Raw genomic sequence first — 26203 nt, forward strand, 5'->3', positions numbered from 1 at the left:
GTAAAGATCTGATTAAGAAGAATAAGAAATACAAGTCAGACAGAGAATTTGACCAAACACTCAATTTTGGATACTCGTTAATAGAGATACATGTTGTTCAGCACCCAAAAAGTAACTGAAGTTCAGTGACTGATCTCCAGTGTTGCCTTCACATGCAGTGGTGCCAGCGTGCTGTTTGCAGAAGTTTTCAGTCACTCTTTAACAGGAGACGCCCGCATGGATGAGCCCAGTCACCATAGAAACATTTTCTCAGTCTCTCGCCTCAACCCACTCACTCGCACCGCCAGAGATGCACACAACCTTGAGTGCTCAACGCTCCCAGCCTCAGCCTGAGGGAGGAGTGTTGGTTGCTGCGGTGCTGAGGTTATACTACAGAGAATTCAGTGAAAAACGCTTTCCCATAAGCAGGTGGGTGGAGGAGAGGAGGGGAGAGAGATCGCTTCTCACTTGTTTTACAGTATTTAGGCAGAAAAAAGCTTGGTTATCCCCGAAAGCTTTGTCCATGCTGGTCAGTAAATCTTTCAGGCTCATCACATTCTTGTTGAATGATGTGGGGTCTCGTAGTTTAACTAAGTTTTGGTTTGAATTCTGCATGGCATCACTTTTATTTACCTCATTTACATTTTTATCTCAGTCAGGCCTCAGAGATGATCACTTTTTCCACTCCGCAGCTCAAAAGGTCTCGCAGTCTGAGATCCGGATGTGTCACTGCTGTGAAATACTCTCTTGACATGTCAGGTTAGCAGCAGTTTTCCTCCGCTGTAAAGGAGGCAGAGACTGTACAGAAACCTCTCAGGTTACCTTGGAAACTGTGTTTATGTACATCTGTGTAGGAGACAAATTTAGGTCAAATTGTTTTTTTCTTACATGCAGTTGACTGTCTGACCTACATTAAGCCACTGGAAAGTCTGGACTGTCTGCAGCCTTTTTGATGTAGCCAACAACAAAATGTTTGTTTCATAAGTTTTTAATTGTAGGACTGGTTAACTGGGTAGTCTGGTTAATTTGTTAACTGGGTTATCCATCTTTTGCATTTCTAAAAGAAATAATTTCAAAACTGAGAGTGACTAAATATTCTGTACACAGGTGTTGTCCCGTCATGCTGAGGGAGAGACGTGTATAAAATTGCAGGGCAGTTTCACAGGAGATAAATCAGTGAATAATTGCAAAATCATTTGATTCAAGACGTCGTTCTCACGTCTGAGCGGGCGGCCCAATGAGAGCCTGTCCAGAATGTAATCACATCACACTGAATAACCCTCTTATTTCACAAAATCCTGCACAGAACACAGACTGTGAAAAAAATTAAATTATACGTTAAGAGCTGCGGAGCCGAGATCGGTCGCTTTGTTGTGTCTGAGCTTACAATCCATGATGAAGCTTTGAACTGGGCCTGTTGTTGAGTGGGATACATTTTAATGGCATGTGGGCGATGTGTGTACTTGTAGGCATTTCTGTGGGTTAAAAGTGTGTGATTACATTTTTTAATGTACCATTATACCATTTAGTTTTGTTTAGGATATTAAACCTTTAGAGACAAATTTCAACAAGTGTTTTTGTCAGGAGAAATATTTTGTCTCCAAAGTTTGAAGACTCTAAAAAGCATCTTAAAACAAGAAACAAGCTTTGTTAAAACTTAACACTGAAATCGATGTGTGTCTGATTTCACGTAAAAATAAAGTAAATGCAGGGAAACGATGATTGATGATGATCTGATGATCTGATGAACATCCAATGGAATCATATCATGTTAGTTTTACAAAATTAATAATGAGACCAAGAAAATCATAACTAAATACTGCAATTTTTTTTTTTTTTTTAACCAAAATTAGTTGTTTAAAGTTTTTGTTTTATACACTTTAAGTGTTTTCTGATGTAATGAACATCACTGGAACACAGTTCATTGCATTCAACATTAATGTAGGGCTGCAACCAACAGTTATTTTCATTATTGATAAATCAGCCACATCTTTATTGATTAATTCTGTAAAATGTTGCAAAATAGAAAACTCCCCATCATGAAGGGCCTTTTTCTCAGCAGACATGTTGACTTGTCATAAGCAGGTAAAAGCACAAGTGTTTAAGGCTACAACTAGTGATTATTTTCATTATCAATTAGCCTAATTTTCTGATTATTTTTTTTGTGAATTGTTTTGGTCTATAAAACATCAGAACAGTGATAAATCAGATGTCTTATTTTGTCCAAACAACAGTCCAGAACCCAAAGATATTAAACTTTCTGTGATGTAAGAGAAAGAAAAGCAGCGACCTAAACAATTAATCGATTATCAACACTTTCTATATAAAAATAATTTTCTTCTAATGAACTAATTGATTAATTGACTAATTGTTGCAGCTCTACAGGTGTTACTAATAACTGTCCCAGTAAATCATGACAGTGAACCAGTATGAATAACACCAGGACCCTCAATCTGGAAACAGCTAAATGGAATTCAGCCATCATTCATTTTATTATTTACACCTGAGCTTTTCCTACTGTGTCTGATTAAGAGTCCGACACTCAAAGACGTTAAGTTTACAGTGATATGAAAAAACAAAAGTAGCAAATTCTCACATTTGAGACACGGGAACTAAAAAATATTTGGCATTTGCTTAGTAAATGGCTTAAATTATTCTTTTGTTATCAAAATTGTTACAGATTAATTAATTAAAAAGTCATTTCAGCTTCACTTTCAATAACTTACCCATCCCGTCCCTCTGCCTGCCAGTTTACAGCGTCTGTTCCTGTTTCAGGTGACAGAACCATGCAGGTCTCGGTGAGAAAGTTGGCTCTGTATCCTCTGGGTGTTGCCCGATCCGGCCAAATCAGGGGTGCTCTCCTGAACCCAGTACCCTGCCTCCTGTCCCCTAGCAGCCGCACCCTGTTCAGTGAAACAGGAGTGTGGGAGAAGGACTACCGGACGGACACCCGGCGCAGAGTGGAAGAATGGTGGCACCCACGAATCATGGCACAGTGGCGCAAGGATGCGCTGAAGGAGGTAAGACGGCCGACGGTCTTCAGCTTGGTGATTGGATATAAATCTGTGAAAGTGTCTACATGTGCAATAGGGACAGTTAGGATCATGTTCTCTCAGGATCCAGATTATGTGTTATGGACAATAAACATCATATCCAGGATTTAGAAACCTACATAAACCCTTATCCTGGTTTTGAGAAAAGTGTGTGAGCACCTGATCCACTTCTCTGATTATTCTCTGCCATGCTTGCAGCTGTGTGCTGAACTACTTATTCATTAGTCAATAAAGGAAAAAAACATGAAATTGAAGGAAAGTCTAAGCTTAATTTAGCAGAGTTATATGGCGCTGGGGCTGCAAGTAATAATTATTTTTTACCGTTGATTGATCTGACAAGACATTTAGTTAACAACAGAGAAAAGCAGCAAATCCTCATATTTGAGAAGCTGGAACCAGCAAATGTTTGTCATTTTCAATTTTCATTAAAGAGCTTCTAACAATGATTTGAATATGAAAATAGTGACTAATTAATTTTCTGCCAACTGAATCCTTTCAGCTTTACATGCAGCAGAGTTTAAGCAGCCAGGAGCCAAAAAAATGTTGAGGTGACTCAATCGGTACAGAAATAAATGGATGACATGTTTAGGAACCAAGACACACCTGCAGACAGATGATCAGAAACCTTTATGCGAAGATGTATACATATATACAGTATATGAATCACCAGGTTTCTCATGTTCTATATAAACTTCATGTCCCGAAAGAGATCAAAACCAGGATAACATTCAAAACTGGGACACTAATGTACATGAAATTGCACGCTGTGAGTCTTGTAAGTTTTCTGAAAGTCTTTCATGTAATGGACAGAACTGCTGGCTTTTAAATCTGCTATTTTTGACATCACTCATACTGTAAAAACAGCTGTCAGTGCTGTTGAGAAAAACCAAGGTTGTATAAGCCCATTTTTGAGTATTTTTTCACTCACTGTGCTGAAAAAAATCCACATTCACAAAACCTATCAATTTGGACAAATCTGCATGTATACATTTAAAACACCTTTTAAAAAAAAGTTGATCAATAGGTCATAAAGCATCCATCCAGATGATTCTCAACTATTACTGGCTCTGTCCCTTGTAGCTCATCTTGGACCCAGAGCTGATTATATATCCTAATGATCTGAGCGTGCGGCTGTCTGGGACAGGCTGACAGTGATTAAGTGCATTCATGACAGCCCTGGTCCTAATTAATTAATTTATTGAAAAATTCATGACTCGGATTTCCTGTAATCACGTATAGCTGGATGTAAGCGGTACTTACAGTGTTGCTGTGGTAACAGTGTTGTGACTGTAAACCATCCATAATCAGTGCTGCCGCCGCTCACATTCTGACACTATAATCAGACGCTGTTAGAGCCTCATACAGTAATACACAAGAAGTCATCGCTCCCGCTCTGTATATGATGAGTTATTATTGGTGTCCTGACCTCATCAGGTTAATGCAGTGTCCTTTATTCAAAACTCATTCAAAAGCCAGACTGATAATGGAGGAGAGGAGCTCCTTCACTGTTATTGTGGTCTCTCAGGATTAAAAGTTTTTTGATCTCCTCCTCATCCCATGAGATTTTTGTACACATAATTATTTTCCCAGGGCTCCAACAGGAAGAAGTTTTATGTCCTGTCCATGTTTCCATACCCATCTGGGCGACTACACATGGGCCACGTTCGAGTTTATACCATCAGTGACACCATCGGCCACTTCCAGAGAATGAGAGGACATCAGGTACGTGTCTTTTCTTCAACGTGTCATCACCGTTTCACTGCTTTTTATGAATGTGCAGTACTTTTTCCCAAAAGTAGAAATTGGAGAGAATATTGAAAGAACATTGAATGTATGACTGTGACATAAAATACAAGATCAATAGACAGCAAAGGGGATTTTCAGCACCAGAGATGGTAAGTGGAGTTATCAAAATATAACTCACCTTCATTGAAACAAGAATTTAAACAATGTTTGGATGAAACAGCCAATGAATATGTTATTGGTCAACAGCAATTCCACATTCATTGACAGATTTGTTGTCATGAGCGATAAGACAAGTTTAAAGGTTATTTCATGTATATGGTCGCATCGCTTCTCAAACCAGGTGGCATGTCCTTTCAGAACAGAAACAAAGCCACTTATTATGACTTGAAGCTTTAAAGTTTTCATTTACGCCCGAGTCTCTTTGTTGCTTGTTATCTGGCCCTCACCACACGTCTCCTTCTGTGGCTAAACTCTCAGTTATATAATATACTGAAGCACTATGAGGGATGTATTTTAATGTAGCGTGTTGTCATAATTCAGCTTTCCTGACTGAGTTCAAATGTTCTGAAAAAGTTTGATTTGGCTAAAGCATCATTCAGTACTCTAACAGTCTCTCATTTGGAGTCCCTCCACATTTGATATACAATATAATAATGTATATTAAATATATATTTAACTGCTGACATCTGTGTCCACACTACAAAGAGGCACCGTTCACCACAACACATTAATAAGAATATTACCATCTCTGTTTGCACTCCCTCACTGAACTGTGACACTGCTTATCGCTTTACTCATGTTCACCTCTCACAGTGTGCACATCATATAACACACTATGTGTAGCATTAATGTACTGTAAGTACCATTAGGAGCATAATGATACCTCCTCACACTGCTGTTTTTCAATTACGTAACCAAAGTTTACACAGTCCAAGGAGCATGTAATTAGATTTTTCTGTGCTTGTCCTTGAGTTTATAAATGTGAGGCCCAGTGCACATCTGAGCATCAAGGACATTATTTTAGTGGAGGGGATTCATTTCTAATCAAGAACTTTATTGTTTAATTCACATTTTTGCTATTTTTAATGTTTTTTTTTATATACGTTACACTTTTTTGTTGCAATTACCTAATTATAAACATTATGTTGTTGGTTAAAAACCTTTTTGTGATTTTTGATGTTTTTACTTAAACTCCACAATCTCCACAAACACATTTTTTAAAGACCCCTTAAACATTTTGAACTGTTTCATAATGAAGATAAACCCTGATGCTTGAAGGCTGACAATTTGTGAGAATATAAGTAGTAGTGGAAGAAGTTTGAACCTCTCCATGAGGCCTCCTTTTGCGGCTACAATTGGGTGTAAATAAGGTAAAAGTAAAATCCATATTCTCGATCTCAAGCGCTCGAGTGTGTTATTGACTCGACTCTGTTTCAAATCAAAGCGTTGCGATCGATATTCAGCTCTCTGTTTGAGTCCACTAAACTGTGGGCGTTGATGAAGCTGTGACCGGTGTCTGACACACATATCCTGCAGTCACCCACATCCTCTGACATTACGGCGACAACATATGTTCAGTTCTTTCCCTTTGGTTTGTCCTCACACCGTCTGACGATAAGGTTGTTGTATGACAAGCCTCTCCTCTCTTTCCTTTTTGTTTTCCTGGTGGATTTTGTGGTGTGTATCTCCCTCACCTGCAGAGAGAATCCCTTCGGTCTGATTCCTCCCCAAACAGAAACACGGTTTCACATGACTGGCAACTACTTTCTGCCCGAGAGTGTACTTTCTCTCAGCATCTGTCAGAAAGCAAACCTTGTTCCACTGTATGCACACAGTCTGCTCTGTTCACTAGTTAATTAAGGAAGGGTACATTCTGTCGATGGTCACACCCTGTAGCAATTTTCTGGATTTCAAGGAGTTTTTCATGTGTGAGGAAATGGTCTTTTAAATAATAAAATGCAATTATTTTCTACTCAGACCAAATGTTCCTGTTGTTCTCCACCAACATCTCATCAAATCTCATTGTTACTGAGCTTCTACTGACTTGATTAGTGTGCGATTTCCACAATTTGTTTGCTGTAGAATAAGCAAGAAACTACTTTCTCCTAAACAAGTAGTCCAAATAATGAAAGTATGAAAGTCCCCCTCCACTCAATAATGTGTTTTGCCTATTATCACTTCAGTTGGATGTTTGAGCTTCACTGTGCAGAGTTTTCACCTTCATTTGCTGAAAATGGAAAGTTTCTCTGAGCTCACCTTAAATTTGTGACATCACAAGTACTTTGGGGCCAATGGTGGTCCAGTATACCACTTACACAAGTGTGATATGGAAACTTATACCATGGTCTGGATGAATACTCGATTCTGATTGGCTGCAGGGTGTCCATTAATTCCTGATAATAGACACCAACTATGTTGTTAGAGTGAAATTGTCTGTTCACCGTTTTAAATTAATGTGCTGGCTAAAATGAGTAACCATAGCAACAGGGACACAGTCAAAGCCTCCGTTTATAATTTATTGCAACACGTTAACAAGCTTACAAATTACCACAATGAGTGACTTCAACGTTTCTTTTAACCTATTTTGGAGAATATGACAAATTTGATGACTGGGGTGCAGCTGAAGAAAGAGAAACTGAAAAGAAAAGAGAGAAACGGCACAAAGAGTTAATAACAGGGGAATTAAATCAAATAGAAGATGAAAAAGATGAGACACAAAAAAACAACAATGAAATGGGCAGTTAATACCTTCAGTGCCTCATCCACTGAACACCACAGGATGGCAACTGTATCTTGAATGTATTCGCTGTTCAACTCACTACATCAGGCTGCGGCTGACAGTAGACATGGCCTATCATTTATTTGTGAAAATCTTGATATTGATCTGGGGACAATGACATGGCTTGATAGCTAGCTTGTCTTGTTGTTTGTGTGTCAAATTATATTTACTATTTGTCAACCATAAATCTTGCTAGTATAACGTTAGCTTTCTGGCTCATAGCTGAGCCAAAGGATTATTTTAGCTGAGTGGACATCTGCTATTCTCCTGTTGCCAAGTCGTATCTAAGGTTCGTCCTATATACCGGAGCAGTAAACAACATTTCCATTGCATAAGAACCTTAACGGATGGGAATGATTGTCCCAGGTATTAGTCAAATCCCACTGGTGTTACCAGGGGAGTTATGGTTTGTGGAAAAACTTTAGATTTTGATTGCAAAATGGTCTTAATTTTTTTTTCTTTGGAAAGTGACCATTGAGGTGTCCATTATCAGCAATTAATGGACTCCATGGCCTCCCCGTCATCCATTAATTGCTGATAATGGACACTTCGTCAGGCATTATCCCTTACTTGAAGCCTCCAGTGCACATACACTGAGAATGGACATAAGATGTCTTCATACACTGGAATGAAGACATGTTGTGTCTAGCAGTTAAACTAGCTGCTTCCTACTGTTTCTAGTCTTTATGCTAAGCTAGGCTAACAGGCTGCTGGCCGTAGCCTCATATTTACCACACAGACATGAGAATGATACTGTATCAGTCTTCTCATCTCATTCTCACGCATATGTCCCAAAATGTCAAACTATTTATTTAAACCAAAAGTAACTGCATGGCGAGATACCACCACAGCTACAGTAGATCAGAAAATCTTTTTCATAATTTGGGTGAACTGACCCTTTAACGATTTAAATGAAAGCAAATTAATCACGCTTGTCTTCTTCTTGTCCTTCTTTATTCTGCAGTTGCTTGTGCACATGGGCTGTTGTGTAAAACTCTGAAACTTAAATGGCAAAAGGTGTTTTGTAATGAATAAGCTGAATTCATCTAATTGCAGAGTGAGCACTGAAAGACATTTTAACATTGTCAGGATCAGGAAGTACAAGAGTTTGGTTTAACATCAATTAGTGTGATGAGAAAACCGACAAATCGTTGGTGTTGCATTTCAAAGCCGCCACAGATGGAGTGAAGCTTTTAGCTGAGACTGTGTGGGTGGACACTTGCGTGAAGCAGTGTGGCCCCACATTCACAAAATCAGTCTCCTAGCACTCCCGTCCTTCTTGCTGTGACACTGAAGAGCCTGGAGATGTGGATGGATGCATCTGTCACAGGTTGGCACTGACTTATTTGACATTACAGCAGACAGATCGTCATAAAAACAGCCTCCAGTGTCTCCCACGTCCATCTACCTCTGCCTCTTGTCACTAGCGCTGTGAAATGTGAGACTCCGTGATAACAGGTTAGGAATGAAACTGTAAAGAGTCGCGCTAGTCTTCGTGCTTTGTGTGGACAGAGGGATAAGTGGAGCTGAAGCTATTAGCAGTGAAAAGATAATTTGCCTCTGTCACTCTCTTTGAACTTTGAGAATTGAGCTCGCTAATGCAGCCTGTCCATCACAGCTGCTCCCTGTAACGACACCTCATGAATTCTGTCTCGGTTTAATGGAGTTTACACTGAATAAACAACATAGTAGCGTATCCGTCCTAATGAGGTGCATGTTTTTCTCTGCGTTGTTATTTACATAGGCTATCTCCAGCTTTTGCCTGACTCTCAGTGTGCCTGTATTCCTCCTGAGCAGTCACAGTGGTCCGCTGTGCTGAGCTCTCTTAGCCTAATACCATCCAGTACTCGGCTTTACAAATGAGGGCCATGCAGTTACCAAGGATACCAATTCATCTGAAACATCAGACCCGATGGAGTCCATACAACGATCCTCTCCAGTCCTCGACTCCTTGTCACTCTGCTACTCCTCTACTTTGCTCATGCCTTCAACTCCTGCGCTTTCATCTCGTCTCTCTCTCAGCGAGCAGAGAAACACAAGCCAAGGAGCTTGAGGGGAAAAGAGATGAGTGAAAAGAGACGTCATCGTGAGTCAACTATGATTCATGTCAAGGAGAGTGTAATGTTATGGGAGGGGGGGCAATAAAATGTGGATGTGAATAAAAGTTATAGAGGAGGAGAGCAGTCATAGAGAAGAAGTGGCAGCAGATCATGGTGGTGTTTTAAGAAATTCATTTGCATCAATTCCATATAGATGTTAATGGCTGTCTAGTATTTAAAGCCGTCACGTCCTCATCCTCTATTCTGAACTCAGCCTGGCTCTGACATTATGTAACAGCTGCATTAAATTTCAGACTACATCTGTGAACCACAATGTGTAATGGAGTTGAGATCAGCAGGGGGACAACACATTATCATATAGAGGTCATCATGTGTGGTACATTAAGGGAAACTTGATGCTATTTGGCTGAATAAATTACTTCCTAAAAAAGATGGAAGTGAAATATTTTTGTTTTTACTCTCACTGCTGGCTCAGATCCTCGTGTTTTATATCAGAATAGGTAACAAAAAGACTAAACTCAAAGGAAGTCAGTTATCTTTAAAGTCTGTTAAGTTTAAATTGGTATTTTCATTATGCTTAATCTGTAGATTAATTTCTGTTTAACTTTTTATAGTTAAAAATTTCCAGAGCCCAAGGTGACATCCTCTAATTGCTTGATTTGTCCGACCAACTGTCTAAAATCCTAAAATATTCAATTTAGGGCTGCAAGTAACGATTATTTTCACTATCAATTAATCTGTTGATTATTTTCTTGATTAATTGGTTAGTTGGGTCTGTAAAATATCAGAAAATGGTAAAAAATTAAGGTGACATCCCCAAAAGTTTTCTTTTATCCCATCCAACAGTTCACAACCCAACAAGATATTCAGTCTACTATCGTAAAAGACAGAAAATATTCACATTTAAAAAGCTGTAATCAGAGAATTGGGATGTTCTTTTCTTAAAAATGACTCAAAACGATTAATCAGTTATCAAAATAGTTGCAGATAAATTCCCATTAATAAAAATAAAAATTGATTAGTTGACTAATCGTTGTAGCTCTAATTCAGTTTAGAATTTTATAAAGGAAAAAAGCAGCAAATCCTCACATTTAAGAAACTAAAAATGGAAAATGTTTGACATTTCTGCTCGATCAATTACTTTAAAAAATGAACTGATTATCAAAGTTGTTGCTGATAATGATTTCAGTGCTAATACAGAGCCACTAACTGCATCCACAGGTGTTAAATCCAATGGGTTGGGATGCTTTTGGACTCCCAGCAGAGAACGCAGCCATTGAGAGAGGTCTCGACCCAGAGGACTGGACTAAAAGGTACGTACATCAAATCTGTCTTTTAATGAGACTTCATCATTTATACAATTCTCACTTGTTGCTGTCCTGCGTTTCTCTCCTCAGTAACATACAGTCCATGCGGGAGCAGCTGGACAACCTTGGCCTTTGCTTCAACTGGGACCGGGTGAGTAGGAACAAGAAGTCAGCATCAACCAGGGAGTTTGGCAAGTTTAGGTCTGGTTTGCTCACTTGTGCATGAGCGTGACACCTCGCACTGTTGACCTGACTCTGGCTTTTCTTGACAGGAAGTCACCACTTGTCTTCCCGACTACTACAGGTGGACACAGTATCTGTTTATTAAGCTCTTTGAAGCAGGACTGGCCTATCAGAAAGAGGTAGGATTGGCCTTTTGCGCTAAAGTGCTTATCCCGGTTTTCTTTCGGCAGGAATAATATGATTGGTTTGGGTTTGAGGTCCCTGACAGTGACAGAAGCAGCTCAACCGTCACCCCTGGAAGAAAATGAATAAAATGAAAAACAGAGAGTTCGGTAGAAGCCTTTTGATAATGTGTAATGAAATGGGGATGACCTTGAAATAAAGCTTGCGGTCTGTCTATTAAATTTAAGCTACTTGCTAAGCTCTACTTTTTCATTTTAACAGTGTGTGTATGCATCTACTCATTTGTGTGTGTGTGTGTGTGTGTGTGTGTGTTATCCAGGCTGTGGTGAACTGGGACCCTGTTGACCAGACAGTGCTGGCTGATGAGCAAGTGGATGAAAACGGTCGCTCCTGGAGGTCTGGCGCTCTGGTGGAGCAGAAGCTGCTCACACAATGGTTCATCAAGACCACAAACTATGCCAAGGTATGGCTCTGTAGTGTGTGTGTGTCTCTGTGTGTGCTGTATGTGTGACAAGTGGCGTCTGAATGGCTGGCCAGCAGCTTCACGAGCAGCAGGGCCGTCTGATAACAATCATGGCTGACAGTTCAGTCACAGCAACTGCAGCCCTGCCTCTCCAGTTCTGCAATCAGACCCCTGGAGACCGTCATTTGTAGCCTGGCTTCCCCTGACCAACGACAGAGACCAGCCGACTCGGGGTAATACCATCAGGCTGGCTGATGAGAAGCCTCCACCTTTTTAGCGCAGAGGGGAACAGGCCCGGTGCAGGGTGAAATTGCCCCCTCTGGACTCATATGAGTCACCCACAGGAAAGAGGGTTCATGCATTAAACATGTAGCACACGCACGTGCGTCGTTGGACATGTAGGAACGTGCTGCATAGTTGTCCTCTAGAAGAAAAGGGTTTTTGTTTTATGTGGGATTGGAGAGAAATTTTCTCACACTCTTATAAATCCATCATGTAAACTTGAGTTAATCATTTTATAAGTTGTGAATATGTGGCAAACTGGTGCCATGAGAGGAGCAGGTAGAGCAAGTGTGACAAAATTAAGTTTCTAATTTGTCTGAGTGGATTTTAATGCTGTACTTAAATAGAATAGAAACGAATTACTGCCTGGGAGGTGTGAAGTCACTCTGAAAATGTCTGGTGTGCTTTGGAAAATGGTTAGAAATCATGTAAAGTAGTGATTTATAGTTAATGAGCTCAAACTAGCAAAACACTGGTTTTGTCCTTTGAGGGTAACGTTAATTCTTTTTGCCAGTTTTATCATTTTGATTTAAAAAAAAATCACTTTGTCCACATTCAAGCCTCACCCAGTGCTGAAGTCGCCCGTACTTGTCCATGTCAGAGGTGTGAGTGGAGGTGGAAGCAGCCGACTGTGACAATGTGTTCTTGCATTTCTAATTTTCTCTGACAAAACGGAGAAGTGAGAGGGAAGAGAAGAGGGAGGTGTTAAGGAAAAGAAGTGAGAAAGACAGACGGAGAGAAAGGAGGACCGCGTCAAAACGGAGCCTGCCAAATGAAAAAAAAAAAAAAAAAACCCCAAAAAAACGCTGCAATTGGACTGTGATTTCCTGCTTTCTCTGCTCGCCTGCACACGTGTTTGAGTCTGCAACATTTATTCAGTGGTCATCAGTTTGTCTTGCGTCGTGCTCAAAGAGTTTCCTCATAAATTGTAACCACAGTTTTTCTTCCAGGACACAGATGAATACATATTATTACTAATATGTGTGTGCAGAAAATGACAAAATGATCACGTGGCAACAGCAGAGTTTCCAATTTCATGCATAATCACACTTGTTGCACTCAGACACACATGCCGTCTCCCTGTTACACCACTCTGACAGCTAAATGATTCACCAGCTGAGTGCTCGGTGTATTGTATCGATTATAATACTGCTTGAACATCAACATAACTTCCAGAAACTATACGTGATGTAAACTTGGATGTTGCAAATCCCTATCAGAAAATGCTCTTGATGTTTCTTTGTCACACACACACACACACACACACACACACACACACACACACACACACACACACACACACACACACACTCCTTGGTTATTGCTATACCAGGCTTTCTCTCTCAAGCTTTTCTTAGTTGCCATGGAGACTCTTGACCTTGCTGTACATCTTTCAGTTACTCCTCGTTCTATGCCAAACTATATTTTCTTGCCCAGGAAAGTAAAAACATTTACTGCCTCTCACTTTAAAGCCATCATTACTTTTCCGTCATCTCTGTGCTGCTGCTTTTTCTTCTTTCTTCCTTTGTTTTGCCGCGTCGCCCTCTGAGAGTCTCTCAGTCACGCTGACACACTTTTCTCTGGGATTTATGTCTCTCTTCTCCCACTCTGGAGCAAATCCATAACTGACGCGCTCCGCTGTCATGCTAGTGATGACTATAGCCAGTGTTTATGTTTGTATTGATATCGCTTTCGATGAGGAACTTGGCATGCTGAGTGGCGACGTGAGGGGCATTGTGGGTAATAGATTGTGATAGACTGAAAGGGAAATAGAGAGTTGTAACATCTCTGGCTTCAGCCCAGCTGTGGCTTTTTGGCGTCGGCCTCGTTGATATGCATAGCTTCCTTTAATCACGCAGAATAACTGTTGTGTTCTTTGTGTGTGTTGTGTGTGAGAGAAAGAGTGTGAGAGCGCTTTTACTTCATAAGCGATTGCTTTGTGATATCAAGGAAAGTAGGGCGAGCGGAGGTCAGGATTTTTGAAAATCCCTCTTTGTCTGCATAATGTGACCTGGTCGACTCGGCTGCTTTGTTGAAATAAATTGGCGGGGCTTTGAATAAGGCCACACTGAGTTTGAGTCAATTACATTATCCTAGACAGACATGTACTCGAGGAACCACTACAAACATCTCTTTTCCACAGTGTAGTGGAAAATTAGCTCTTTCCCAACTTGTACAAAGCAGTAAACTCACATGTCTTCCCTTTGTTCCCACCTCCCTCCTCCAGCCTCTCCTGGATGCTCTGGCCGACCTTCCAGAGTGGTACGGGGTCAAAGCCATGCAGGCAAACTGGATCGGAGAATGCAGCGGCTGCTACTTCGATTTCAAACTCAAGGTGAATATCAGCTCCCTTTTGTATTCAATCATAATTCTTTCTTTCGATCTCTCAAGTGTTTCTCTGTTGCTCCCCCACTTCCCAGCCTCCTGTTTTTCATCTCTCTCTCCCGAGCCCTGATTGCTTGCTTTTACTTTAGATTCTGTGATGCTTCTGTTTATTTATGTATTCCCATTAAAAGTCATGTACCAAAACATGAAAAAATCTTTACTCTCGCTGTTTGTATCCAGCGAATTCATCCCACATCTGCAGGCAGCAATTTACCCAAACAGATGATGTCAGATTAGTTTCTATTGAGTTTTCTAAGAGCCGTGTTTACAGTTCTTCACATGTCCGTCATTTGGAATGGAGCAGTTGCAAAAAGCTCACTTGCGTTCCTTTTATTAAACTTCTCTTCTTGAAACAGAATCAGAAAAATTGTTTGCTGAAGTCGTCCCTTAGATTTAAAAAGTCGTCATGTCTCTTGAGCGAAAGAGGTTCAGAGGATGTGAGAGTGCATCTTTGTTTGTGTCTTGTTCTGTATGTGAAGGGGTTTCTCTGGCAGAATGCGTAATTCAAGTTAAAACCAGGGGTCGTTAAGTTAATTGGATGGAGCCTTGTCTTATATCTTATTATCATAGATTGTTACAGGAACTATTCACTGAATTATCTCTCCAGGGGGCTGAAGCTTGATATTAGCATGTCTTTTACAACATGACATACTCATTACTTCAGAACCCTCCAGGATGAGTGTCATCTATAAATAATTAAAGGATTGAGGCCTTATTATGTATCAAAGAGCTCTGTACACTACATGTTACACGCACATGTCACAGTCCCAAGATGCTGTGTATAGAATACATTTATTGTAAAAGCTATGAAAAAATAATGACAAATTACCCTCACAAAGTAAAAAGTGATCGCTTTACTTGGTTCGACCAACAAAAAAAATATGCAACAGCAAAAAGAAAGAAGCTCTTTGACATTTTTACTTAATAAATGAACAAAGCTATTAATAAAATATGAAAATGGGACATTCTGTCTACTAAGTAATCTATGAATCGACTGTTTTGGTGCTAAAAAGCTTTAGTCAATATTACAAAATCACAGATGCTTCCGTGTTGAAAAACGTAATACAATATCTTAACCTGTTTTATAACTAACTTAGTAATGTGTTTAATGTACATGGTAGACATCATCTTTTTAAATAAACTAGAGCTGCAACTATTTTAATTATTTCATTATTTTGAGTTGTTTTTAAAGAAAAAATAAATGTAAATATCTTCCGGTTTCTTCAACTAATCGATTCATTGAGAAAATAATCCACAGATGAAAAGAAAAGGTATTTTAATAATGAAATAAACCGTGTTGTACGATAGCCTGAGTTCCTCCTCATTAGCTACAGTGTGGCTGTTTACACACCGATGCTCAGAGGTTCCAACACGCTTTGTCTTTTATCTCCCAGGTGAACGGGGAGGAGACGGGGGAGACTGTGTCGGGCTACTGCTCCTCCCCAGAGGCGGTGTTTGGAGCTGCTTACCTGGCCATCCTGCCGTCCCACAGACTGCTGCATGGTAGCAGCTCAGTGCGTTCTGCCCTGGAGAAAGCATTTCAGCCAGGCAGAGGTGAGCATCTTTCTATACGGACCCCAGCTTTTTTTTTAGGCGTACAGTCCCAACAGCCAACAGTTTGAATAGGAAGGTGTGTCCAAACTTTTTACTGGTACTGTATGTCAAGATGTATGATTACCTGTTTTTGAGGCAGAGGAAGGAAGCTTAAGATGCACATTTAAAAGCTGTTTTTATTAGCAACAGCTAATTGATGCTGTCAGAGTTCATCAGACTGCAGCAATCAATACTGAGAAGTGCCTAATTAACAGAGGCAGTGCAGTTGTGTAAAATCAATTCTGATATTCAGACAGAACTAAAGCATCTACAGTATTTCTGCTGCATGTATTCCTGTCACTTTTATGGATGTATGTTTTGGACTGTGTGCAGCTCGTGTAAAATCTTTATTTAACCATAAACTGTCAAGGTATGGTTGTAAGAGCTGTAGCTGTCTTGAGTGTATGGTAATTGGGATTCCCCTGAGGTCGTCTCTGTCTCGGTGGTGAATGATTGTTCATAATGAGCTACCAGGGGAGGCAGCGCCGCCGCTCTCACACCTCCTGCCCTCTGCTCCCCAGACTCCCTGACAGAGGTCACCGCTTACAACCTGTTCACTGGCCATGAGGTTCCTCTGGTTATATCACACAAAGAGGCGTTTGATGACTACCTGGACACTGTGATTGGTAGGTTATCGTTGTCTTTTTATGTGTCTGATACTGTAGGGGGGATGTATGGACTAATAGAGATGCCTCTTCATGCAGTCAGCTGAGAAGGTGAATCCAGATAAAAATTACCATTCCTTTTTTGATTTTCTTCTAAATCTATGCCAACAACAAATGAGAACATGTAAAGTAAGTAAAGATGAAACACAATGCCTGTGCCATGCGGTATTGCAGACGCTGTAATGATGTGAAACCACTGTGTTTGTCTCACAGTGAGTGGAGGTGGAACCCAGGGGACTGTTAACGATTAGTCACATCACAACATGCCTAACATCACCACAGTCAGGGAGGAATTTTTTTTGCACTCTCGAGAGATTGATTGTATTTCTGTCTTTGTCAGTCTGTGTTTGTTTTTTCTTCTGTTCTTTCTTCATGCTGCACCTGTGTCTGCCAGGTATCCCAGACTGTAGTGAGGAGGATCTGTCTGTGGCCACAGCTCTGAATTTAAAGTGGACCACAGTTGTTAAAAGCCACGAAGATGGGACACAAACTCTCATCAACTCAGATAAGGTAATGACGACCAAACTATTGATAATATGTTAATAATGTACAAGTCTAGTACCCCTTCCCCCTTTAATATCTATATAAATATATAGTTCTCAGGCATCACCAGAGAGCAGGCTTTTGACTCCATTACCCAGAAGGCCAGAGAGCAGAAGGTTGGCGGCCACCTTACCAGCTCAAAGCTCAGGGATTGGTTGATATCAAGACAGCGGTACTGGGGTACACCCATCCCCGTGGTGCACTGTGGGTCCTGCGGTCCAGTTGCAGTCCCTGAGGAGGAGTTGCCGGTAACGCTGCCAAAGCTGCCGTCTCTCACAGGAAAGGGTGCGTCGCCTCTGGAGGCGGCTCACGACTGGGTAAACTGCACGTGTCCCAGGTGAGATCACTGAGTGGCATCATTTAAGTTCTTTACTTTTATGTTTTATATAAGTATCACAGTCCAACTCACCTGTGTGAGTCTATTTCATGTTACCAACATATTACATCCTAAAGGAAAACCATGTTCTGGAAATATGCATGTATAATATCAGTGTTAGTCCACATGATCATTATATAAAAATTCATCATTTGTTTTTTTTTAAAATCATTAAATTTATTGGTGCTTTTGTAGCAGCTAGTTCTGACTTTAAACAAGCTCACATTTTCTCTTTTCCATGTACAGTGAGGTTAAAAGTGTAGTAACTTACAGCCAATGTATGTTTTATTCTATAATTACATGACAACAGGCGTCACCTCCTAATATTGAAATGCATGCAGAAATGCACAAATGACGCACATGAAATACATGAAAGAACTACGAAGCTAGCTATGGAGGACGGAAGGACAGAGGGACAGAGCCCCTGAACAATCCTCCCGCTGACATACTTAAAGTCTCTTGAGTCTCGGTCGTACATTTCCTGCCAAAGTTCCATTTGCGAAGACTCAGATTCACGCCACGTCATGCAGATCAGTGTCTCCATTCGGATGTGTGATGATGTAAATGGGATGCAGAAAAAGTGGAGGATGTGTTATTTCTTTTTAGCACAACACAAGGCGATTGGGGAAATGATCCTGTCCATAACAGCGTTTTGCAGAGTGAGAATTGAATTACGTGTTAACTCTTCTCCAGCGTCTCCAGCCTCTCTCCTCTGGACTTCCTGTATTTCCTTGGGAGACCGGCACCGACAAATCGAGCCCCACTGTCAGGGCAGGCTTGAGAGGACTGACAGCTTTACAAGAACACAGAGCACTGAGAGCGAGCCTGTGAATTGTGTGATTAATACTTTTGTTCTGAAGCGGTTATGTAATGAGCGGCATCTGTGACAGGAGCAGCATGAGATGATGATGGCAGTTACATAAGTCAGCTGTGCCTCGAGGGAGACACGCAAATACCGTACATGCACGCACACACATTTACCTTTTGTACACTGGTTTCACACACACATCAGACTGATTGTGAATCATTTCAGTGTTTGATAACGTACAAGAAGGCAGAATGCTGCTCAGCCGCCGTCTCCAGAGTCCCTCGCTGACATGGGAATTCCTCCCTGAATAAGACTAATCACCGTCATGGCACCATGTTGATTAAAACAATGGCCCACTCAGTCGCAGATGGCACAAGTCATCAGATTGTGTTCACTCACTTTCCACAAAGCTACTATAATTCCTCCCATCAGGAGTGATTGATGGCTATAATCGCAAAGACGCCGTTATCTCCTCTCTACCCATCTCCCCTTCGTTGTTAAATGTCTTCGGAAATTTGTTCTCTTCACTCGTCGACCATGTCCAATTAAAGTTTGAGTGGAACACAGAGGAGCAGGGTGATGAGAGATGGGTGGCTGAAATGGAGTTTTATCTGTCCTTGAGGAAGTCATTTCCTGTGCGCTCATCTCGTCTCCGGCCCTCTGCGGCGCTGTAAATTGGCCTGCCAACTGAACCCTGCCTCGGCTTAGCCTGGCCGGGAAGGTGCGCGTGCAAGTGTTTGTTGTTCCGTGAATTCACAGGTAAAGAGAGAGACCGCATAGTTAGCATAGAGCGAACATTCACTCATTCACTCAACACATGGAGGGCTATTTTCCATGGGAAGAGAGCCTTCGTGGAGTGGGCAGCTGTTTGAGAGCCTTTTGGCTTTTTCTGGCTTATCCAACAAACTCACTCACACGCTCACACAGGTTGCTTCAGATTTAGTTACCTAGTTTTGCTGTTGGGCTCCTTTCATGGCTTAGAAAAGGGCCATCTTCAGAGAGAGTACGCCTGTGTGTCGTCTAATCTGATCCTTGGTAGTCTGACTGTAGCTCAGTACTGGCTGTCTGGCAAATGACCACAATCTGGCCTCTGATTGGTCACTCCGGTGTTAGAAAGAAGGTTAGAAATCTCACTTGCTCAAGTAGAATTTATGCACTAAATGACTCTCCATTTCTATTTTTGGATTCTTTTGTGATAGAAGGGGCTTCATATGAAATAACACCTGGCTTCCAAATATTAACCTCGCTACACCTTAGCCTTGTTGCTAGGCAACCCTCAGGTCTTACCTCATCATCACATCCATATTATAGACCGGTATGTTAGGTGGTTGACGGGGTTTGCCTGTCGCTGAGCGTGCTCAAGATTAATATTTTGACTGTGAGATGAATGTCTGTGTGAGTGAAAATGTCAGAGGGGTGGACAGACAGAAAAAGACAGCGAGACATCCCATAAGGTCCAGGAAACGGTACCTGCTCTGTTTCACATCCTCTGTTTATCTTTCTGGGACACTGACTTGAACTCTACTGAGACTCATTATGAAGTAAAAGGCAGACGCTTTCACTGTTCCATTAAGTGCTTTAAATCTAAAGGAAAAACACTTTCCGAAAGCTCTCTTTTGTCTTTGCGGATGTCCTCCCCTCTATTTGTGAAAGTGATGGTGGCAGATTCGCATCACGTACCATGCACTGTTTGGCTTGGATAAAAAGGGGTGCGAGGTGGCATTTCCAACACAAACACATGATCATGTGTTAGTCCTGCCAGTTCGTTCCCTGTTAGCACAGCCTGTTAGTCAGGGCACAGGAACAGCACTCTGGTGCCAGAAAGGCTTCAGCTGTACTTCTCTACAGGGACATGACCTCCACAGCCAGATGGAGCCAGCTTCACAAACACACAAACACACACACACACACACACACACACACACACACACACACACACACACACACACACACATTAAATCACATAATGTGCCATTTCTCTAAGCATTCAAACAAGGATCGCTCATTTGTTTGCTTTCTAATTTATCAGCCCAATATTGATTTTTTTTTTTTGTGCTGCATCTGCCAACCCCCTTTGTCTACCTCTCTTCTGTCAGATGTAAAGGCCCAGCGAGGAGGGAGACGGACACCATGGACACATTTGTGGACTCAGCCTGGTATTACTTTAGATACACAGACCCTCATAACATAGACAGGTATGTCCAGCCTCCTCCTGACAATTCACTTTGCTGTTTCCATCTGTTCTTTTCACACTTTAGCCACCAAATGCAAGCTCTTATTCCTCTTTTCTTTCTCACATTGTGATAGATTTTAGCACAAATCGCACAGATCTTATTTTCACCTCGTTCGTTCGAGTGAAAATGAAAAGAAAAAAGTTGCACAAGTGTTTCAAGCAGTGGGCGGATAAGCACATAGGTCTGTTTTTAGATGTTAAAAAAAAAAACACATCTTTGTTCTGTATACACTCTTGGAAAGTTACACTCAAACACATAATTATGTACAGTCTAAGGCCACCCACTCTCTCCCACTTACCCATTTCAAACATGCATATACCGCCTGTGTACATATCACTCTGCTCTCTTTACACACACACACACACACACACACACTCGCCTAGAAGGTGAATTCGCTGCCAATAGGGATTATGGAGCCATGGCTGTCACCTGCTGGGATGGTGGCGATACCCCGAGCTTAACAAAAGAGATTAATTTCCCAGCGCCCTGACCTAGCTGTAAAGCTGCTTTAAAAGGGAGGGAGGGGAACCGCTCTCCCCATCACTTTTCTTAGCGGGACAGATTATGGCACAACAGAAAAAGCAATTACACTATTTGTGCATTTCAGTTGGCCTGCTGAGCCTTATGTGCACAGGAGGGGGGGGAGTGATGAAAATAGGAAAGCAAGAAAATGTTGAAAGTAGCAAATAAGAGATGGAAGGAAATGGAAGTGTGTGTGGTTATGTATTAGAGGAGCCTGGCCAGGTGCCAACAAACAGGCTAAATTATTTTCAGCTGTGTGAGTTCATAACTCCCCTTCCTGGTTCAATATCCCCAGACACCATCAGCCAGAGAGAGAGAGGGCGAGAGGCAGAGAGGTGTGGAGGAGAGTAATTACTGGTGTGATAGGTGACACACTACAGATAGCAGTCTGCCCTAAAAAGCATCATTAGGTGGAATCCCTGCCTCTGCTGACCAGGATGCCAGTCAAGCTAACCGCATGCACCTAACAGCTCAGTCTCCATTAATCTGTGATATGTTTTTCTCCACAAATAGTTACTTACTAATATGTGAAGCTGAGTGTAGGGGAAGTCTTCAGAGATGAGCTTTTATCACACATTACTGTAGTATGTTTTGAAGGCTGAGAGAGAGAGAGGGAGAGAGAGCGAGAGGGAGAGAGGAGGCTTCAGGATGCTTCTGTTCACTCCATCACTGGTTCCTCGTGTGTCAGATACAGCCTGCCCCCTAGAGGAAGTGTGCGTACACGTCCGACAAATCATGACAACCACTGCCATCTGACATCAAAACATTTTCCAGAATTATATTATGCCATTTTATATGGATAAAAGTCTGCTTTGCTACGCCGATTAACGTCACACTGATTAATCAAAGCTCTTACATTTACTGCTCTAAACGTCTTCTGTCTGTGTTTCCTGGAAAGAAAGAAAAAATTTCCATGTGTTTGATATTAAAAGAAGTAGCAACAGCAGTTTGGAATAAATCAAACATTGAAGAACAAAGAAAAGAGCACTTCTACATAAACTTCAACAATAGAAAAGAAGGGGAAAAAAAGATGTCTTGGTACTTGACACAGCGTTTGACGAGCAATTTCTGGGAAGTGCAGTGAAAAAACAATAAGACAGCAGAAATTACATCTTTACTAAGCATCAAAGAGCTTTAAAAAATCTTATCCGCTGTTACTTTTCAACCCAGCATTGCTCTTGATACCAGCTCTTGAGAGCTTACACTTTAACCTGCTCTTCCTCTCCAGGCCTTTTGAGCGCCACGTAGCGGATCACTGGCTGCCCGTGGACGTGTACATCGGAGGAAAGGAGCACGCTGTCATGCACTTGTACTATGCTCGCTTCCTTTGTCACTTCTGCAAGGACCAGGGTCTCGTGGCACACAGGTATAGTGCTTTATCAGCTCTCTCTGTGCATACACTTCACAGTTTGTCTATGTACATTAATGAACCCTCTCTCTGTCTCTCAGGGAGCCTTTTCAGAAGCTGCTGGTCCAGGGTCTGATCAAGGGCCAGACTTTCAAACTGGCAGACAGCGGCCAGTACCTAAAGAGACAAGAAATAGACTTCACAGGTACATGCTACCTGAATCTGGAGCGTGTTTGTCAATGTGACACATCTTTAACAGACTGGAGAGAAGAAGGCAGGCATCCCTCCATAAGGCTCTGCCAGATAAGACCGCTCAAACAGGACTCAAAAATCCTGTTTTTCGCTTGTAGTTTGTACTGACATCAGCATAGCCCTCTCTATTTTATGCTCTCTGTTTCTAAGCTTTTCCCAATTGAGTGGCAAGTTAACCCACCACTCCTCAAATCAGAGGGAATCCTTTGGAGAAATGTAAAAGGTCTCTTTCTATTGGCTTCTAACTTGAGGATTTTCGGCTTCTCTCTATTACTTGGTAAAGGATAAACAGGAGATACTGGTGGCTTACGGAAGAGGGGATTCCAATGTTGTAGACTCCCTTTCATGTATTTTCTATGTAGACACAGCAAGGATCCTCTGGTTAGATTCAATCCTGCGGTGAAGTTCATTGTCAGAATGTGAATAAAAAATAATTTAAAATAGGGTCATACAGGAATTTAATAGCTAAACAAGTGTGATTAAAATTAAATTTTGAAGTTCTGACCATTAAAAGAAAAGCTTAGGAAGTGGCTGACACTTGGTCGAGCCATCTCTGACCTTTGACTCCTAACCTGCCTCCTCTAGATAAAGAGCCGGTGGCGTTGGGCGGTGGTCGTGTTGAGGTGACATGGGAGAAGATGAGCAAGTCTAAACACAACGGTCTGGACCCTCAAGAGGTAGTGCAGCAGTACGGCGTGGACACAGTTCGCCTCTACACCCTTTACGCAGCGCCGCCTGAACAGGACATCCTCTGGAACGTCAAGAGTGAGCTGAAGTTGTTATTAAGCATTATAGTTATTGTCTGTAAGCCACGAATTTCTTAAAGCAATTGATATCAGTTGTTTTTAAATGAGTGAAATCTATTTTTGAAAAGATTTCTCTCCTTCACTGTGTCAAATGATCCTTTTCCTCTGTGTCTGTGTTTGTTCGCCACCTCAGCCGACGCTCTTCCTGGCGTTCTGCGATGGCAGTCTCGGCTGTGGCAGCTGGTGACCAAGCTGAGAGGGGCTCGACAGCTCGGAGACATCCCCAGCCCCTCCCTGCTGAGGAAGAAAGAGCTGGCAGAGACCAAGAAGATCTGGGAGAACAAGAACTATGCTATTCAAGAGGTAGAAACTCTGAAGCCTCAGACTGGCTGTAAATGTCTTACAGTGGCGTCATTTAACAGTCCTCACCAGTAGGGGTCAGTAATAGGCTCGTTTTCAAAATCACAGCTTTTCACAGTAGGAAAGTTTTCATCTTCCCTCAAAAAATAGATTCATACTCTTACATCTGCCACCTTCATCTATTTGTGTTTTTTCATACACAGCCTTAAAAATGTGTTTTCTTTACTCTTTTTATATACGGGAATAGATTGAATTGTTATACGGCATGGTAAGATGTTTTTCTCAGTTAAAAAACATATATGATAGCATGGTCTGAGGTAATATATCACTCATTACACAGTCCGGCAGTATATAGTCCAGCCTTTCCATCCAATACCGAACATCCATCGTAACCTGAAACCGCTAGAGTAAAAAGTATAAGAAGGAGGGGATGGAAATTGATTTTAAATCCACTCAGTTTCCTTTCACACTTTATAAATAGCCTCCTTTCGCTGCCAGGTTTGATTCTCTCTCTCCACCCCTCAGGGCCGGGTGCTTTTAAAGGACCCCAGGCTGTTTGCCCTAAGCTCCCAAAGCCGAGGCCGTCCTTTGATCTGTCCCTCAGAAAAGCCTCAGTTATCGACCTCCTCCTCCCTAAGGCCCTTCCCAAAAGGATTGTTCTTCCCAGATGGCTGAAGCACGGGAATGTTGACATGCAGAGTGCTGTGTGCCTTCAGCTGGTGCACATGGTGATAACGGGGAGGAGGATGTCACTGAGGCAAATATTCCATGACTGGGTCGATTAAGTAAAGGAAGCAGAGGATGTAAATGAACTAAAACAAAATGTAACATAACAGACTGTCACTCGTTGCTTTTTATTCTTTTGTCTGTGACAGATCACATCTCACTTCACAGAGGACTTCCTTTTCAATGCAGCCATTTCTCGCTTGATGGGTCTCACCAACACACTGAGTGTGAGTGTCCACTGTGGTACCTAGAACAAAAAACACATCCCCTTTACCTTTAATTACTCAATAACTCAATGAACATCCCATTTTGCCATTGTGTGTGTATGTGTGTGTGTGTGTGTGTGTGTGTGTGTGTGTGTGTGTGTGTGTGTGTTCAGAGCGCAACAGTCAGGGTGGTGCAGCACAGTGTGGAGTTTGAGGAAGCTCTTGCTACGGTGGTTATGATGACGGCACCCATGGCCCCTCACCTGGCCTCTGAACTTTGGGCAGGTTGGTGCAAATTATTCTCAAATAATAAATGATGCATTCAAAGAGAGATTGTACACACACGCAGGAGGAAAAGTTCACAGTTTGGTTGTCATGGGAGAAACCTGGAGATGTCCAGTTGTCCATTGTTGATTTAATTAATGTAGTTTTGTGAATATCAATGAAATTCCCTCAAATTTTAGACTGACGCAGTGAAAGAAATATGTGATTTTTGTGGTAAAATTGGGTTATTTCCAATATCTGTAAGAGGAAGTATTCTCAGATTAAGGTAATGTTGACACTGCTCCTTATCTAATATGAGTGAACGCCCAACAGTGACGTAATTAACAGTCATTAAGTAAATAAGTGAAAGGTGACATTGAGACTTTTTTTCATTTTCTACATTACAGTTGTACAGTTTACTGGAAATACATTTGGTGCCCTTCAAACAGAACTGAAAGCAGTGCTGTGAGCTCTTGGCCGACTGTAAAAAACAGATAATAGAAAGGAAGATGTAGCGTCATATTTTTGTGCCTCATGTTGACGCTTGCCCTTGCGTTAGCCTCGAGGACATCCCCTCATTGTCGATGACACACGTACACAAGCTGAGAAAAGAGAAGCTCCGGAAAAACTTAAACTCCAGCTGATAGCAACGGTCAGGGAGCCTGACAGACGATGGCTACTAAGAAGAGATGTATGTGTTTTTAAAAAGTAGCAGTGTGCATTTAGTTTGTGCTCACATATTTACTCATATATTTAAAAAAAAAACATTTTATAAACAGGACATACAAGCAAAGGACATGTGATCTCTGCCACACTCAGTCACGTGGCGCTTTTCACTCTCACTCGTTGTTTGTGATTTACACACACAGTGCAGGATAGAGGAAGTTCACATCCTTCCCTTGTGCTTCCAGTGGGATGTATATACATGCTGGTTTAACTGAGAGTCAGGACAAGGGGGTGGTGGGCTAGTTAGGTTGTTGTTTGACCCTTATTCAAGATTTTTTTTTCCTCAATAAAAAGGAAAAACAAATCAACAGAGATGTTTCTCTGGCTTGCTGAATTTGAGATGATTTTTTGAATATTGAGTGAGTGTGTGCCAGCAGGTATTGTCATGTTATTCGTTTCCTCCTGGGTCTGTCC

General features: G+C 41.5%; 1 protein-coding gene across 1 annotated transcript in view; it reads left to right on the top strand.

Annotated features, from left to right (window-relative positions):
* Window positions 1-2757: 2757 nt before the first annotated feature.
* Window positions 2758-26203, top strand: part of lars2 (leucyl-tRNA synthetase 2, mitochondrial) — a 25872-nt gene continuing 2426 nt past the window's right edge. The window contains exons 1-18 of the mRNA XM_042425091.1: window positions 2758-2999; window positions 4623-4754; window positions 10839-10930; window positions 11015-11075; window positions 11197-11286; window positions 11610-11753; window positions 14263-14370; window positions 15815-15974; window positions 16535-16639; window positions 17073-17188; window positions 17275-17558; window positions 20502-20600; window positions 22390-22527; window positions 22611-22714; window positions 23347-23526; window positions 23701-23870; window positions 24743-24820; window positions 24973-25084. Of these exons, the coding sequence (XP_042281025.1) occupies window positions 2766-2999; window positions 4623-4754; window positions 10839-10930; window positions 11015-11075; window positions 11197-11286; window positions 11610-11753; window positions 14263-14370; window positions 15815-15974; window positions 16535-16639; window positions 17073-17188; window positions 17275-17558; window positions 20502-20600; window positions 22390-22527; window positions 22611-22714; window positions 23347-23526; window positions 23701-23870; window positions 24743-24820; window positions 24973-25084 (2407 nt within the window). The 5' untranslated portion in view covers window positions 2758-2765. The remainder of the gene's footprint in view (window positions 3000-4622; window positions 4755-10838; window positions 10931-11014; window positions 11076-11196; window positions 11287-11609; window positions 11754-14262; window positions 14371-15814; window positions 15975-16534; window positions 16640-17072; window positions 17189-17274; window positions 17559-20501; window positions 20601-22389; window positions 22528-22610; window positions 22715-23346; window positions 23527-23700; window positions 23871-24742; window positions 24821-24972; window positions 25085-26203) is intronic.

The sequence above is a fragment of the Thunnus maccoyii genome, chromosome 10, assembly GCF_910596095.1.
Source record: "Thunnus maccoyii chromosome 10, fThuMac1.1, whole genome shotgun sequence".
In the NCBI taxonomy this organism is placed as follows: domain Eukaryota; kingdom Metazoa; phylum Chordata; class Actinopteri; order Scombriformes; family Scombridae; genus Thunnus; species Thunnus maccoyii.